Genomic DNA, 18662 nt, shown 5'->3' with positions numbered 1-18662 from the left:
ACCCTACTCAATAATTCCTTCCGAATTCTTAATGTTTCCGAACCCCTTACAATAATATTGAATATGTTTTTTTTGTATTTTCTTATGCAACGATATCAATTTCATAAAAATCACTCCGATTCTTTGAAATGGATATTGAAAATTAAGTTAGAGGTATTGTATTTATTATATTTGTAGCAGTAGTTCATGTACATTATTTAAAACAATTCTCTTTATATTATGACCCACTGAAAAATATATCTGAACCACAAGTATTCCCTCTGAAAGGCAAACCTATATCAATATTAATTAGCCCGCAGCAACAACACAAATCCTTAATATTTTTTGGTGTTTTATTTACGTCTGTTCCCCTTGTCCCTGTTCAAAATCTAGCGGATTATATTTTTTTAATTTCTTAGAATTATGAACTCATTGTTAATGCCTTTGCCTTTGGCTGTCAAAGGGAAGAAGGGCATTTTTATGACGCGACAACCCTTGCCAAGTGCGACCGTAGTTTAAAGTCTACATTTACATAAAGAAAATAATTGTATGATACAAATAAAGTATACTTAACGTAACGTCTTTGCACTAGAGATTATATTTTAAATACATATTAATTGGCCCCCTACCTTGAACCGTTTTGTAGTGAATTGTGAACTTTGTGTTGAGGTTGTCACGCATATCTAATGTAAAATTGACTAGCTCATCATTTTTACGGATTAGTATCATTGTTCGGCCGTCAATTGCGTTTTCGTTTGTTTGCTGTGGTTGTGAATGGATGTTTTCTATGACTTATTTTCGTTCCTTTAATCCATTCACGCCTAAGCCATATCCGATAAAATGTTTGTTCTAGTTGACAGATCAAGACGATGTTTTCGTTCGGATATTGAAAATATTTTCTGGAAATTTGAATCTGGGTTGGATTACGAAATACTTTTATTTTTTATTTTTTAATACGTTATACTTTCGTCGAATATGTTATCTGTTATTTTGTGCTCCTTATTAGTTCTAACAAGACAACATTTGCACAATCATTATCTAACTAACAAGTGATTGGATAAGGAATGCGGTTTCGATGTCGTGTATTATTTTTACTTCAATAATGAGGCTTTATACGCATTTTATATACCTTATTTTCCGTATATCTGGTTAACTTTCTATAAAAAATATTGTAGTAAATGATTATTCGATTGTAACAACTGTTAGAGCGTCTAACCCCTGTATTTAATAAAGCTGTGATAAAAGTTAGTAGTTGGAGTATTTATCGCTTAGATAAACATTCAGTCCTTCATACCAAGAAGAAATTATTTCAGATTCTCTATCTGTTCACCACTACAAAAAGGCACACAAATCAAATATGAAACCTACCTATAACAATAAGAAAGACAATCCATAGGGAGCTTGGAATAATAAAGCTCAAAAACATTATTTCGAACGTCATAACTTAATTATGTAAATTTGAATTAGATCATAATAGATAAGAATTGCGTGTCAGCACACTATCACGAAGTTTTACTATTATGAGGGTGGACCGTAACTGCCGATTGTGGGCCAAACGACAGGACAGAAAGTGTTATAACGGTCTGAGTAGGCTATAAGTGAAATGAGGTAGTTCTATTTCTATTATACTCATAATAATGAGATTGTTATCCTATCTCTTTACGTAAGAGCTTGGTTTTTTCATGTCATACCTTCGATCCATCTATGTGCATTTGTCACTGTTTCTTATGCGGAATTGATAAAGTGTGCACAAGGCACACGGGCGCAGACTATGTTATAATGAATGCAAACATACTACTAACTTCGCTGTGTACGTTATTTTTTATATATAAACAAGCCTGCGAGACGCCCAAAAAGGGCAGTCATCGCAGCCGATAGACACCCCTTTTTAGTGGGTGCGTTGCCGGCCTTTATGCTTACCTAAGCAATAAAGATAAAGAAAACATTATCGTCAGCTATTGGATGTAAATATATCACTTCTAAAGATTATTAAGGGATTTTATATGTTCCCCAAAAAAAACGATGTGCCCATTTGTTTTAATGATAACTGCGAATAGCGATTTATATTAAACATGTTTTCAGTCTGGACATATTTGAACAATATTTTTTTATTTACGCTAGTATACAGTATTTAGTCATCTGTACCCTGCAGGCGCGTCAATGCTTCCATCACACGCTTATTGGTTCCACTCGATATTGATTTTTATTAAACCCTCTGGGCGGACCTCGAGCATGAAACAAAAAGTCCATTGGCTGTGAAAAACAGGTTTTTTGAGGTGCGAACTGAAACTAAACAAGAATAAAATAGTAAGGGAAATTTAATAGAATTTTTACGTACGTGAACCTACCCAGATTTTTTTTAAATATCGTTCATACGCTGCCTACTAGATCAGAAAGTTTGAAGAGCTTTATTAGATGCCTGCTAATACATAGCATAGCAAATTCATTCGAATAAACTTACTAGTATGATACGTTTAATCGGATAAATTTTGACGCTAATGAATTTCGACGCTTAAGTGGGTGAAGAAAACGTGACTATGTTGTGTCCCACCGTCACTAAATTTCTGTATTTTGTTAAATAAATAAAATAATTACGTCATATTGTCCTATGAGATATAAGGATCTTTTATTTATTATCCTGGTCTTCTTTTTATAACCATTTCATAACAGTATGAATGAGTATCTTCTCCGCGTTCATATATACAGTTTTCCTTCTTAGGGATTAAGGAAATCATAGAATAAGCTTTAAGCTTATGAAAGAGGGTCTTACAACACGTGTCATTGTGTTGTCGATTGAGGGTGGACCCCTCCACAATCTAACGCGCATTTGATAGCTCTGTTATAAGCGCTTATTTATTGATCGATTGTGTTCCAATATCCAAGAAAATTAAGTAGTGTATTTCAATTTCAAATATTCAATATTTGTTTCATGAACAACAGATTGGAATATAGGCAGCTAAGTGGCTATTTTTCTATAAGAATATTTTATGTCGTCATATCATTTCTCACCAGTGTGGGCCTAGTTGCTTCAGCGTGCGAGTCTCATCCCTAAGGTCGTTGGTTCAATCCCCGTGTGTACACCAATCGACTTTCTCTCTATGTGCGCATTTAACATTCGCAGAAAAAGATACAGAATTCTGAGTGCCAGACCTAAGTGGTTGTAGCGCCATTGATTTATAAAATTTATGTTCTCATTTTATACAAGGATACGACAGGATGCGACAGTGCACAAGCTCTGTGCAAGTTTACGATAACACATTATTTATTTTATCAAAACAATATAGTAGTCATTAAATTGTTTTTCATAGTACAGAAACAGTTGAAAAACGGTGACCAGTTGGCTGAATGTCACGTGGAACAACAGATACAACTGGAATTGCAAATATAAATATTTTCCCTTTATAATAATAATGCAGAATGTAGCTGGTAGATAGTACCGGTGACGCTCAACGAATAAGGAAATGCTACCAGCGTTAAAAGTGCCTACTCTGCCACAGGAACCGAACTCTTTAAATTTGTTATAATTTTCTATTTATTTATTTTTATTATTACCATGTAAGTTAGATTTTTTTATGTTTTATTGTTATGATTAGGTTTTAATAAACGATTCGGCGATATGTATAATGTTTTAAAGTAGAAATATAGAAGAGCACGACAGCAAACTACATGAGTATTTTTATAAAGGGAAATTGAAAGTGTCATTTCCCTTATTTTTCGAGAATATTCAGTTGATTATTGCAATAAGCAATGCACCATTTGGTACTCGAGGACTTTAGATTAGATTACTCAAAAAGGTAATAAAGCTTGGCGCGTTATACAAAATAAGATATCAAATTCTATAAAAAAATTACAAATCTGTTTTGTCACATTGATTGTATATAAAATTTTACTAAAGACTTTATCTATTTTTTGAGCCATTTTTTGTGTACTACGAATCGTCAATTATATGTTCGATTTTTACTGTTTCATCGTTAAGTTTAATCTGCGTTCACAAAATACAAAACCGCCGTCACTACTTTTTTCCAAGGAAAAGTTTAGCTTTACGGTTACAAGCGGTGTTAGAACAACCCGTTATTCGCGCTTCCGTGTTCCGTTCGACCCATCAATCTCGACCCTATCGCTTTTGTAAATCTTTTTATCTTTCAATGTTTGTTTGTCAATGTGTTAATTTTGACATTGGTAAATGGCCAGTCTCATTAGAAAAAAGGCTTTATTCTTGAAAATATTTATTATAATAACTTATCACGCCCTATCCTATTCTGCCAAAGCAAACTTTCGAGGACATTTAGTAGTTTCGTATATTAACGTTCAAAGTTCAGCTTCGGAAAGTTCGTATCGTCTTATGCAAGTTATATTACAATCTGTTAACATATTGGAAGCTCTCAAGCTTACACATAAAGTTAGGAAGTGCTCGCTCCTAATTTAAAAATTAACGGTTATATTCATAAACTTACATAGGTTAAGTCATGTGTTTAGCGAATTTGTTTGCCGTTATAAGTTAAAATATATTGCAGTATTGGCCTACGTTCGTGAGGTCGTGGGTTCGAACCTCGGCCGTACACCAATAGACTATCACGTGTGCACATTTAACACTCGCACGGTGAAGGAAAATATCGTAAGTAAATCAGCAACCCCTAGACGCAATAAGTTGCCTCCTTGCCTGGTATTAGGAACCTATAATTATAAATAAGCTACACAAATCTGAGGCCAAACCAAAAGGCCAAAAGGTTTTAGTGCCACTGTTTTAATGGGATATTGTCAATAATGGTTAATAAGTAATGCGAGAATCAAACATTTAATTACAACATTATATTATCTTATATAGTAAGGCGCTTATTACTTATAATTACTTTATTTATTATTAAATATCCTAAATACCTATATATATCAAGGGTGATATTCAAAGACTTAGCGTAGTGTAACTCCCGTATTAGAAAAATTTCTTCAGTTTGTTAGTCAAAATAATACCTATTAGTCATAAGGGGCCGTTCAAGTAAGCAGATTTACTTTAATTGACCCCCCCCCCTTCGTGTCTGCAAAAGTAAGCAAAGCTCTCAAAAATATCACATAAACGTATTAATTTTTTGTAGGAATCCTCGAAAATGCATTTCGTTTTCAAGCATAGTCAATGTGTGGGTAATTAGTATGTGTAAAAAAGTAAATAATTACTGTTGACGTAATCACTATATAAGAAAATTTAAGACTTGAACGGCTGCTCATTGTTATATACCCTAGATTGTAGTTAATATATAGTCGCTCGCGTGGGCTTTTAATTAGAAAACAAATCTTTGTATTGTATGATATTTGTGGGCTTTGCATATTGATTACGACGAAACTAAATTCATATTAAAATGACCAATCTAAAAGCTGCAATATCCTGTATAACATTGATCGATCGTTATTTTCCACTCAAGCAGGTGATTGCAAGTTCAAATAGCGTGACAATTTCGTCCCTTCGTTTAAATAAAACAAGAGAATTTAATGCTTGTTTCACAAAATAATTAACACCAATATTGCTTAGATATGAATAATGTAATGTCGAAAAGTTAAGAGCTGTTTTAAAGGCTTGTTAAATATTGTTATCTAAGAGGGTTTACCTATAATTTTTACAAGTCCCCAGTACCCATTTCGTGAGAATATATATCAAAAAGATAATCGAATTATAAGACGATAATCGTAATTCCGCCCGAACGATTTCTTACACTCATAAATAAATTGAATAAACGATCGATCGAAATCACTCGCTCGTGACTAATACCCGTTGATGATCTTAGAAAGGTAACTCGTAAATTGCGGCAGTTTTGGGTCATAAAGTAATCGGGCCCGGCCATAGTGTCAAGTATTGAAATGATTTATAGCAGGGTGGTGCTCAATACTTATTGTAAGGATGCTAGTTGTCCATAATTTGTATCCATTCTATGACTTTTCATACAAAATGCACAAAAAATAAATGTAGCACAGTACGCACGTTCTAATTTTGAATTTCGGAGAAATCGCCATAATTCTATCATGAATGAATCGAATTCAAATTTGGAATAAGGGCATTGACGTCGGTGAAAACAATAAATTGCCAGTAATACATTTTAAAGTGTAGCAAGATATTTTTACAGCAGTCTATGACGTCACCGAAGGTGCGGATGTTTTATAGAAGTTCGCGAAACCATGAATATGGGTCATAGCCTTAAGCTCAAGGTGGTTGAAACTGGAGCAATGTAAAAAGCAGCAAAATCGTGTTGTTTCAGCATAGTGAAAAGAATATGTAGATTAATTGCTATGTTAACGAATGCCTTTTCATTAATAGACAAAGAACGTAGTGTATACTTTAAACTTAATAAATTTTTTCTTTAATATATTTACATATGATCTTGTCAATTTGTTACTAAACTCCTTCTAAACTAACGGCTTGATTGCTTTTTATAATAAAAAAAATAAGTTTGGTCGTAAACTATTTTATACCCCTAAGTGATAAGGGTGGTCCACCGCATTTTATAAAGATATTTCTTTTTTATGAAAAACATAAAATCTTTCGTTTTCACCCTTCTACCACTAACCCTCATTTTTATAAGCAATATGTAAACGAACCGCTACAATGGAGGCAGACTTTTTTTTAATTACAAAAAATCTTTAAAAATTCATAACTTGAAAATCGGAGTCCTAGATGTCTTTTCGACAAGGTTTCTAAACTTTAGCCTTAAAGGCAGATATGAATACCTGTTTTTGCTTTAAGGGGCTCAACGCATTGACAAGGCAGCGCTACCATGGTTGCAGATGTGGTCCCTAATATTCCTTATCGTATAATTATTGGTATTTAAAAAGTCTGCCATATGAACAAATCATTTAAATATTTTGCTCCTATTATTAACCTAAGACCCCTTAATCTGCAATCCATAAACACCTATTATTACTCGTGCGGAAATCAGTCTCAAACCCAAAAACCGATGCACGTGTCAGCACAGAAGTCTGATCTACTTCTGTATAAAAATGTGATTGGATGCGCCCAAAACCCATTGTAGCGCCACTGGGTTTTTGTTATAGCTAAACTTTAACGAGAAGGATGCATCGTATACTGTCCACAAAACTCTAAATATGATTTATTTATATTAATAATTCGTTCATTGTAACAGAGATGCATAAAAAAATTAGAAAAAGCTATTCCGCGGCAAGGATGTAATTTCCCCAATCTCAATCACTTTGCCAAGAGTTTTAATAATTATTATTGAGTTTAAGGTACGATACGATCGCATATTTCCGTACGCTTGTTACCTTTTTATAATCACATGATTTAAATACTTTTCTAGTTTTGTCTTTTTATGAATTTATATGTATTTTCTTGCGCTGCAATAAATATACATATATCACGATTGGTGTGCGTATTTGGCACTTGTTTACTGGATTAAAGCTATCTGTATTATTATAAACTTATAATTATTTTACATAATTTTAAATTTTCCGTCTATTTTTCTAATTTTTCTTACAGCGTGCGCGATCACGTGGTCACGTTACATAAAATTATGTAAAATAATTATAACTTTATAATAATACAAATTGCTTTAATCCGATCAAAAAAGTGTTTTCATTATCATTATAAAATTACTTTACTGTTAAAGTTCTAATCTAACAATATATTAAGCAAATATAATATAGTCATTTAATTAATGTCAATAAAATGAACTGAGCTGAATTGAAGTACTATAATGATTTTTGAGTTAGGAGTCGTAAATCCACAAGAAATCGTAAAATTTTATTGTAGTCGGATCCATTCTATATTTTTACGATCTGTTAACTTAATTTTATTCAACCAGTTAACGCGAAGTTTATATCTTTTAAATGTGTAATTTTTTGTATGATATCCCGCGTCATCGTCATAAATTCTTATTTTTAGCCCGGGCCACAAAATGGATACAGTTATTAATACAGCTTGTGCCTACTTGTTTAAAAAAATATGTGTTTTAAATTTTGTTTATAAAAGTATACATCTATTAAAATAATTATATTTTTCTAATGGTTTGTTGGATCTTTCCGTCTAAAAGTCTCAAAGAAAAAATCTTTCTCTCAACGCCCGGCAAAACACTCATAGGAAAGCGGCAGGGCATGCTGATGCCTGCTCCTTTCTCATAAAATCTATCAAACTGCAACAAACTAAAAAATATGTAAAAACTTTTAACCATCTTAACATTTTGCTACATAATTTTTCATAGATGAGTGGTAAATAAATAGCCGTATTTTCCCCTATCATAAGATATTCAAGAAACAGCTTAAATCTTCCAACCAAAACTAATATATTTGTTACAACCGTAATTTTTTTGGTTAGTTTTCAAGGTTAATGTAATAAATCAGGCAAACAAAAATCATGTTTGCGTCCTATTGCTTCATTCTTTTCGCCAACATTGGATTCATTTACTTAACGTTTAATGTATTAATTAAGATGTAACTACACTATTAAACAATTAATATAAAAATTGTCCGTGATATATAATTATATATAAATATAATTGATATAATGACATAGTCTATAGGTATATAATGCATTGCAGTAGGTACTGCAGATATGTTGAAGAGTTGAATATTTAGTAAAACATACAGCAAATGATTTCAACCCTCTTCGGATATATTCAAAATGAAAAACACCGCATGATGAAATTAAAAAAAAACTACACACGCAAAGTACGTGACTAAATTTCTACATTATACGTGTTTGTATGTACCTTAATGTATATAATTAAATATTGTTAAATATACAAATACATTACGCAATCGAATATATTCCTAAGCAATTTTTAGAGACTCAATACTTATTATGTGGTCTCCAGTATATTTTTTATTAGGTAAACTGCTCCAAATAATATTCTGCATCAACTTATACTATTGAGGATACATCCTCACATAAGGTACAACTTAAAATGTGTTTTACGGCTACGCCTCATTCGGAAGTTAAAAATAATAATTTAAAACTAATTTATATTAATCAACTATACGTTAATGAAATAAAATAAAAAAATAAGATCTGAAACACTTTGTGTTTTAATTTAACCAACTTTAAAACGACCTGGATTTATAACACACGACGACTTTTATACCTCAAGCATTACAGGCTTTAAAGCAGGAAATGCGGTGACATTTACAAAATTATATTTAATAATAAACTGTCATCCAATTAAGGGTATTGATAACGATTATAGTAGTCCGGATATCCTTATCAGAGAATTTTTTGTTTTGGTTTCGTTGCAGGTGCTTTTTGGTAAAGGCTTTTTTTGGAAATATCCTTAAGCACCAAAAACTTGCGAACCTACTTCACATCAGTTGAGCCTCTAGCCTGTTGTTGTTTTATACAATTAATAAATAACACAGGGGTATAAGTGACCAAGTAATGTTCCAAGGTCTTTTCTACTCGGAGCATGACCTATGCCCACTAAAAGAAAACTCATTTGGACCTAATACGAATCCATCAGTGGCCGATAGATCATATGGAAAAGTTTCATAGAAAAAGCCTCAACAAAGTTGTTGTAGTCTCTCTCCCTTTCCAATTACACTAAAACGATATAAGTATGTATATATATTATTACATTAAACTTCCTCATATGCCCGTTGAAGAGTTGTTATTCATTGGCTTGTTTTGAATAGTATTCAATTTAATCAATCTAATATAGATTTTAACTTAACTGTGTCTCTTTCTAACAAATTTTGTTTAGGCTGTGCTGGAACGGGATTGATTTACTTTAGTTACCACATTATAACAAATAATGTAGTTGTTAATTTGTTTACGTGAGAATAACTAATTCGTACTTACAATGCACTTTTCAAACAATAGTTGCAATCTATTGTTTGTAAAATCTTCTTGCAATTATCGTACATAGATAAGGCAATAGGCCACAGATAATATATGTAGCCCTACTTATTTGATTTTGACGTTTGTGAACCACAATAAAGAAATTGTACCGCCTAATAAAAGGACAAGACCGGTCCTTGTGGCACTTGTGGGAGGACGACATTCTAAAAATTCTGATAAAGTATAAACTTTAATTGTACCGGACTGGTTTTATAGGAACGACATAAGAGCGCCATTGTTTACTGGTACTATAAATGTAACTTATACATGCCGTATAATATTCAGTTATTTATTTAGAAAACTTTACAGCTATCTAAAACATTACTAAACATACCACAAAATGATTTAATTTAAATCTAAACGCCAGCTAAAAGATTTACATATTAAACAACAATAAACACAGATATAATGCGTGTAAGTTGTGGGTGAGTTAAAATCGACTTAATTCAGTGACATTAAAAGTCTGATAGTGTTCTAAGGTTTTAAAAGAATATTTAATAACAATAAAAGCGCGATTCAAAGAGCGAACAATTTTACATAAGAACTATGTTAGCAACGTAAGCCTTTGGCAAGCTTTATGTAGTGCTCTCAACAAATTGAACATGATTCGTTTGATTCTCGTATTGAATAGTCCATGTATCGAGGCAAGCTATAAGCTAATTAATATATATAAGTATTTGTCCTGAATACAGCACATCTTTCATACAGTTTTATATGTTGTGATTTATAAACCTGCAAATTCTACTCCCAATGAGATAAAATAAGACTCTCGTCATATGTTTCTTTCATAAAACCATAATGCACCAGTTTGATATGATTTTGATATCGTTTCCGTTTACCATGTGTTTTCTGCTTATTGAACCTTGTTCAAAGTGAACGGTTTAATATTGTCGCCAATTAATTGAAAAGAAAACGATGACGTCACAACCTTTAAGGTTTGGGGCTCAGAAACCTGTATCTGTTTCGCGATCATTTTTCGTTTCTAATAGCCAAGTAGATTATCAGCCTTTAGGGCCTGACACACGCCATCGATTTTTAGGTCTAATGCCGGTTTCCTCAATCTGTGTTACTTCGACGTACGAGCGAGTGTTTAAGAAAAAATCCATTTGTGAGTTTCGAACGCACGATCAAGCCACTGGAGGCCACTGCTGCCATTGTGTATTACCATTTAGTGTATACATTTATGCAGTAGACTAGAGGAGGAGACTATACGAATTGAAAACTAAACAAATACATTAATGTTTAGAATCTACGTGACTTTGAACCTTTTACGTGAGTTGCATAACTCTTTAAAAGCCTTTTAAACTTAGTAAAATATAGGAATTCAAGTTAAAGATTAGAGAAACTATAATTTTATACTTGACTCGTAATAAATTGGTTGGTGAATAAAATGCTAAGCAGAATATCGTGCTCTGATGGCATGATAAGGATTCGCACGACTTGCAACGGGAACTGTTCTACAACATAGCCACTTTAGCGCTTTAGTTATTAAGTGAAAAATCTATGTTGTATTTATCGATTTATGAGTCGGTCCACGGGCGATCTTATTTCTTTATTTGTTTTTTATTCACTCGATGCCAATGTTTATTTTGAGTAAAACGTGCTTATCTTTGCATGTTTTACACGGTCAAATGCTTTGCTTCTGTAACACTTATAATATGAAACAGATTAAATTTTACAAAATAAGCGGTAACTTGCTGAAAAGTTTTAAGTGAGCCACTTCATCCACGATGCAATAATCCCTCGAGATACGGATGTAAATATTAACAGCAAGTTGATAATTTATATTTAGAACACTACGCCTTTTGAATGCCCTTTAAAAGTAAATATGCGACTTGGAGAACTGCAAAATCTGATGAATACTTGAGTGAAACATCAGAATAAAGAATTCTAATATTAACTCTTGATTTTTAAAATTCCTTATACTCGTATTACAGTTCGGTTGAATATAATGTATAATTGTTGATTTATACGAGTTTTACACATCTAAATATAATTATATAAACAGCATGCAAAGCAGGATGTAAATATTAACAGCAAGTTGATAATTTATATTTAGAACACTACGCCTTTTGAAGGCCCTTTAAAAGTAAATATGCGACTTGGAGAACTGCAAAATCTGATGAATACTTGAGTCAAACATCAGAATAAAGTAGTCTAATATTAACTCTTGATTTTTTTTAATTGTTACATTACAGTTCTGTTGAATGTAGGATAATTGTTGATTTATGCGAGTTTTCACATTGAAATAAGAGTATAATATAGAAAGCGAGTAGCAAATTTATTACATTATTATAATTAATTTGAGAGACGTTTTGAGTATCTAGCTGATCACGATTGTCGAAAGCACGTGTATATTACAGAACTAATTATTCTTTTATTTTATTTCCGTTTGCTTTGATTTTATGAAATTTTTAGTTTCAGAAAATGTATTGCACCACTATTGCATACATCGTCAATTTCGGCCAACTAGGTCTTAGAAAAGAACATCATATGGCAGAAAATATTCACATTATGTGAAACTCATTAGGCGACGAAGTCGCAAGTGGCAAAATTGTAAATCAATATTGTTTACTATTAATAGGTTGTTTTAGTTTTCAATGTCCTATTTCCTGTACACATTCCATACTAATTGATATTTCTATGCACTTTATATCATTAGTGTTGGGAGATCTGAATAAAATTTTAATGTTTTGTAATGTATAATTTTTTTTGCATTTGTTCTAATTTTTCCAATCAATCTTCGATGAGTATTAACATTATGTACTCATAATTACAAGCCTAATGCAATGAAGTCTATTTTATTATGTACTTATTAATATTACGCGGTTCGAAGGATTTAACACATTAATCACTTAGTAAGTACTAACACTAATTACATTTCCTATTACAAGGTGAGGCATTTATTACTCTAAAGCAAGAACAAAGGTTGATATCGTGTTAATTACGCCACTTCTTTTAATTAATTGAAATCAATTTAGTCAATCTGTGTTTCATGATTCAACGAACCACAGTTCAGTGGCTTACAAGAATTCTCGTCTTCAAAGTCATGTATTGAATTACATTTATTCTAATAATTAATAAGTCATAATACATTCCCATTGTATACAGTTTTGCCAAGAACATTCAGTCTGATAAGAATTGATAAATTTCGAGTAAACTGCACAGTGAATTCCAATTTCAAATGTAAGCCCGCCTCGCACGTGAGGCAGTACGTCGTTTGCTCTTGCCCGATTAACACGTGTCGGTCATGGCGAGCAACTTCTGTCGGATATTATCCCCCGATTACGACAGGATAAGTGTCTCGTGTGCGGCATTTTGATTATCCGAAACAATACTGTGACGTTATAAATGGTTACGGATGTTCGTTGAATGGATAAATAAACGTGAAGTGGAATGGAAACTTGATTTTCCTTGTGAAAAACTATAGTTGTGAAATATGTTAGCGGTTAAAAACTTTTTTATGCCCGAAAAAAGGGTGGATTCACCTAAATTTTCTCGCATGCCTGAGGCTCTTATGCGGTCTATTCGACGGCGCTCCTTGCGAGTTAAGAGAACTAAATCTCTAGTTCTTGTTACTGAGAAGAGGAAGTCTGGTGAGTGGTAGAGTATGATTTTTCCTCCTTAAAATATTTGGTTTCTTTTGTGTTGCTGAGCGCTTTAAAAGCCTTTGTAATATATTGCTTTGCATTTTTAAACTATGTATAATATCGCCATACACCATACCTCACCGATTTCTTTCCAAAGGATAGAAGGAAATACTAGAGTACAACATTACATCATCAGCAAACATGTAAAGTATTGAGATGAATTTTAAGTTGCGTAATTTCTGTGCATTAAAATTCATCAAGCGATGTGTTTTATTCGACTTTATCAGCAAAAAAATGTAATTTAAAGTCTTTACTAAAATTTCAACTGAAGATAAAAAAGGTAATGGGAGGTTTATTAAGCTATCGAAACGTATCCGAAAAATGTTTGAACAATAAAATATCAATTATACAAATATTTTACAACGTCGTTGTTAATGTGCTGCTAGCAATACGGAGTTAGAATCGCTGTCGCATATTAAAGAAGTAGATAGGTGAGTCGAATAAGCATATGTTGAATAAACCTTCGTGAAACCTACACTAAAACCACTATTATTACAAGAAATAAATCACTTAATAACGCTTAAAGACAAATATAGACTGAACGGGTTTCTCCTACGTTTAAAATAGACGGCAATTGGCTAGAAGCCTTCATATTATACGCATTATTTCTTATCTAGAATTTACGTTCCATGGCTTCCTTATCACACATGAGTGACGAATTAAAAAAGCCTTTTGTAAATTAAAGGTAATGATGTTTTTTATGATTAAATACTGTGCCTGGCTAGTTTCACATGACTGGTTATTTTTTAAAATATTTTGTAAATAAAACCTATTTTACTCAGCGATGTAACATTGAAGTTTATTCGTTACAAACAACTCGACAGTTCCATTTAATAGTTTATTAAACATTTCAGTTCAAATATCGTTCGCTACAGCTTTTTCAGAGAGAAAATAAAAGTGAATTAATTTCGTGAATAATATTCTATATAAGCTTTATGACGCCAAGTCTCGCGCGTTTTAATGCGCACGCGCATGTGTGCTCAAACACGTGTTTCGTGAGTTTTATCACTTCGTAATTAGCGCCATGTAAATGTTTTAGTGTGTTAATTCCCATAGCAATTACTTTGCCTATTGAAAAAACTAGGCAGTTTTAGGATAACATACAATTATCAATACAACAAGAAGAGTAAAGTTAACTCTATTATACCGATACTAAAATATTCCATTTCTTTAAAGTTAGAACAACAATCACCAATCTACGTCATCAATATTGTCACTTATGTTGATAACAAATTATTAAAATTAAATTTAAAAAGATGTATGAGATATTAAGGGGTCGTCCATATCTTTAAATAACGCCCTTCTTGGTTTGTGCTTTGAGGCTTTAAGTAAAGATGGAGGCATGCTATGGGCTAGTATGTCGTCTATCTGTTAAAATCCGATAAACAGCGGCGAGAAAGGAGATTTAGTTCGTACTTGTCTTTAGATCTTACACTAATTAACCGTTCTAAATTTGGAGTACTACACACGCTATCGTTTCATCCGCCTCTTGTGTGTAACCCTTCAGCAACGCAAGATCGTAGGATCGTGTAACCGCAATACTGGGCGACTGGTTTTTATAAAACATCTTAGCAATTTCAATAAAATAGGCTCCTTTGAAGTACATTGAATTGAATACAGTTGTTATATGAGTTGTCAACGCCTACGATAGCAGGTAGCAAAAATATTCCACCCTGAACGCCCGCTATCAAACATCTAATTATTTTGCACCTGGCTAGCGCGTGCCAACCCTAATGTCAAACTTAACGTTACATAAGTTGCCTTTTATAGCCTGTTTATTAATGGTCGGTAGCAATTACTTGTATTTAAAAAGTTAATGGGCCTAACCCCAGCATTGTGACCTTAGTGAAATTAAATAATACAATAATTAATTCTAATTTAAAATAAGAATATAGGGCAACAGTTATTTTGAATCTTTAAATTAAGTGGTTCATTAAGTAAATATACTCAGAAATGCATTGCAAAGTTTAGGTGACAGTTAAAATCTCCGTTCAGTGACCCGTTCTTTTTTCAAACTCCACCCGCATCCGCGAAACTGTGATAAAACTTTCAATTGTTTTAAAATTAGAACTGTGTCATCGGCTCCATTTTGAGATTTTATAGAAAACAAGAAGTTATTAGTGACAGATTTATCCAAATGCAATTTTAAGATAACTTTGTAAGATGTATTTAACTGTCTCGAATACATTTAAGATAAACAACTGATATGAGTGGCCCAATTCTGGCAATTGTGGATGCAGTCCAATATATGCAAGGTTGTATTTAATAATAAACATCAACTTTTCCCCTCTGTTCGGCTTATAATATTTATCTTAGTAAAATCTATCGTCTATGATATTGGATCTACGGTAAAAGTATGTAACTATGGTACAGGCATAAGCGTCAGTGTATAATTAACCCGTGGTAAGATACACAATATTACACAACTCGGGATTTTAAAATCTGTAATTAATATAATTCTATTACTAATTACAAAAGTAAAATATCCTTATCAAAGATAAAGTTTTCGTGTGCTAATCTCCTTATTGGAGCATTAATGTATCTCAAATATCTCGCTGTATCCATGATATAGGAGAGTTCACCTTGCTTATTTATTGGGGCCGAGACCCAAGAGGAAGTTATTGAAAAGGTTCGCGCGATATATTGCGGTGGCCCTCCCTATGGCACTCCAGGGGAATGTGGCAATTGGGAGTGACATTTTATTCCTAATGGACGCCAGCGCTATTAATATTTAATATGTTTTTTTGGTGTACCTTTGTTTTGCTACGGAGATTTTAAAGACTTCTTTGTATTCCTTAATGAGTGATCAATATTATTATATAATATTATTTATTTTTATACGTAAGTTTATTAGTTACTTGGTTAATTTAGTTTTATTAAAATTTAACAATGTTATAAGAAGTAGAAGAGTATTAACGAGAAACTTATAGAAAATAATGTTATATTACTTAACTCTGAATTTACGAAGTAGACAAAAAGGCTAAATGTCTGACTTAAAATGAATATAAGTAAAATAATATTTGTATATTTAAAGCGAAAGTAAAGTCATAAGCCTGTTGTGGAGTAATTATTCATTAATTAATTATAAGACATTTATAAATCCTAGTAACCTACGGTATTGTATGTATTTTTCGAAATCCTGACTACTACCATTATTATTTAACCTATTGCTACGGAGTTTTTAAATACTTCTTCATGTATTAGTTCTTTCTATCTTGACAATCAATATTGGATTGTCTTAATTCAAAACCAAATATAATGTATCTATATAAAACAATATTCACTGAAGGTCAGTAAAAAAATGAAGCTTCTAAATTTACATATAGTTGACTGATCAAGGCTGCAAAACGGACTAGAAGACTTGACGCTAAACTCTCCGGCACTCTTTTAAATCGCCTAGTATTGTTTAAATTACACATAGGTTATATAACTATAATAAAAGATATTATACCAAATATATATAGTAAAGTTGTTCTACCTTGGGTATTGGGTCATTAATATTAATTAGACTAATTATACCGTATCTGTTACCATGGTAACTGCTTTTTTAATGTCACCATGGCAACGTTTAATCTGTGTCTCATAAAAATGCCGATTGTCCTAATTTATACTGCAAGTGTTAAAAGGTTTGTTAAAAACTTTTTGCTAATAAGGTAATGAGTCTCTCTAAAGGAACTGCTATTCTAATTACAAAGACAAAAGAGTTGTTAAATGTTTTTCAAAAGCTCAGTAACAACGCTAAGCTATTAATTAGGCCCATTACGCTATAATCAACTTTTCAAGTCCTTTACTTACGAGTTTCTTTGTATTCCTTAATGAGTGCTTAATAGTTGAGCTTTTTACTATGCAATTTGTTATTTATTTTCAAATTTAGCTTTATTAACATTTCTATTATTTATAAGAAACTTATACAAAATAATTTCATATTATGGCTGACTTTACGAAGTCGTCTCCGTTTTGTCTGAATGTTTTATTTAAAAAATATTATTAGTAAAATAATACTTGGTTAATTTTACCGTGAAAGTAAGGTCATGCATGCATGTAAAGCCTGTTGTGAAATAATTATTCTATAATAAGACATTTCTAAATCCTAGTAATCTACGGTAATGTATTATGTATTTTTCGAAATACTGACTACTATAATTATTATTGAGTTTTATAAACGAAACTATGAATCACAGTTTAAACTGTTCAAATGCAAATTTCCTTTATAGGTGATGTAAGCTCATTCATTCAATTAAAATATCGCTATTGATACAATAACGTCCTCATCCTCAACACATTTTATGAGTTACGTACCAAATACTTGAATATTTATTTTATTAAAAAATCATAAAGGAATACTCAATGAAAAATATTTAAATAAGTACCAAATGTAAAGTTTGATCTGTGGCAACAACTACATCAATACTGCAAGCATAATCTTGCAACATTTTCCAAGATTATCAAGACGAAAAGTGGTTCTTTAACTAGCGAATGTGCACTCGTACCACTCGTAAAATTGTCATATAATTTGAGATTAGAATTTATAATACGTTGTTAAAATTAGACATGTGTACTATAAAATACTGGCTAGTGAATAGTATTTTTTTTAAATTCAAATTAGTCTTACAAAATGAATCAAATATAGTATATTTATACACAAGGGCAATTGTAAGAGGACGCTTTTTGCCTTCGTGTACTTGTAAGCGCCTTGTAAAAAAGTTCTGGATTAAAGTTTGGCGGAAAGTGTCCTGCTAGTTCTTCCCTTAACGCCTTAGATTTAAGAATTGGTTATAAATTTCAATATATATTTTTGTTTAGTTTTTGAGTGTACATTTGATTGTACGTTTGCATTGAATAGGCTCGGAAGTCTATATAATATTTTCAAAAAAGTTAGGGCCAATAAAAAAAACCTAAATCGCCGCAGAAACTAATGTCCGTTTTTCTTGCATTGAAAAGTCTATTTACTAAGAATGTCTTCAGGTAATCGTCGTAATACTGAAATAATGCGAGTGGAACCGCAGATCACAGCTAGTTGAATTACATGCATAAACGAAAAAAGTTGTTGTAATTGGTTACAAAGTATTTGTATATACCCAAAATAGGCACTTATGAATCACATGTTACCTTGTAGAATGTGTTTTCGACTGTACCCTATTAAGTAGTGGAAGTCCATAGCAGGTTGTACTATCTCCAATTATGGAAAGCCTGTTTACCGAGAGTCG

At 32.1% G+C, this 18662-nt stretch overlaps 1 protein-coding gene across 4 annotated transcripts in view; it reads left to right on the top strand.

Moving 5' to 3' along the window:
* Window positions 1-18662, top strand: part of LOC123710228 (centaurin-gamma-1A) — a 132081-nt gene that overhangs the window by 83046 nt on the left and 30373 nt on the right. The window contains exon 1 of one of the 4 annotated variants that reach the window (XM_045662012.1): window positions 13034-13401. The exons of the other annotated variants lie outside the window; for them this stretch is intronic. Coding sequence (XP_045517968.1) covers window positions 13245-13401 — 157 coding nt within the window. The 5' untranslated portion in view covers window positions 13034-13244. Of the gene's footprint in view, window positions 1-13033; window positions 13402-18662 lie in introns of those variants that run through there. 4 annotated transcript variants of the gene reach the window in all.

Source organism: Pieris brassicae, chromosome 1 (assembly GCF_905147105.1).
Source record: "Pieris brassicae chromosome 1, ilPieBrab1.1, whole genome shotgun sequence".
NCBI lineage: Eukaryota > Metazoa > Arthropoda > Insecta > Lepidoptera > Pieridae > Pieris > Pieris brassicae.
This window is presented reverse-complemented; position numbering and strand designations above follow the sequence as displayed.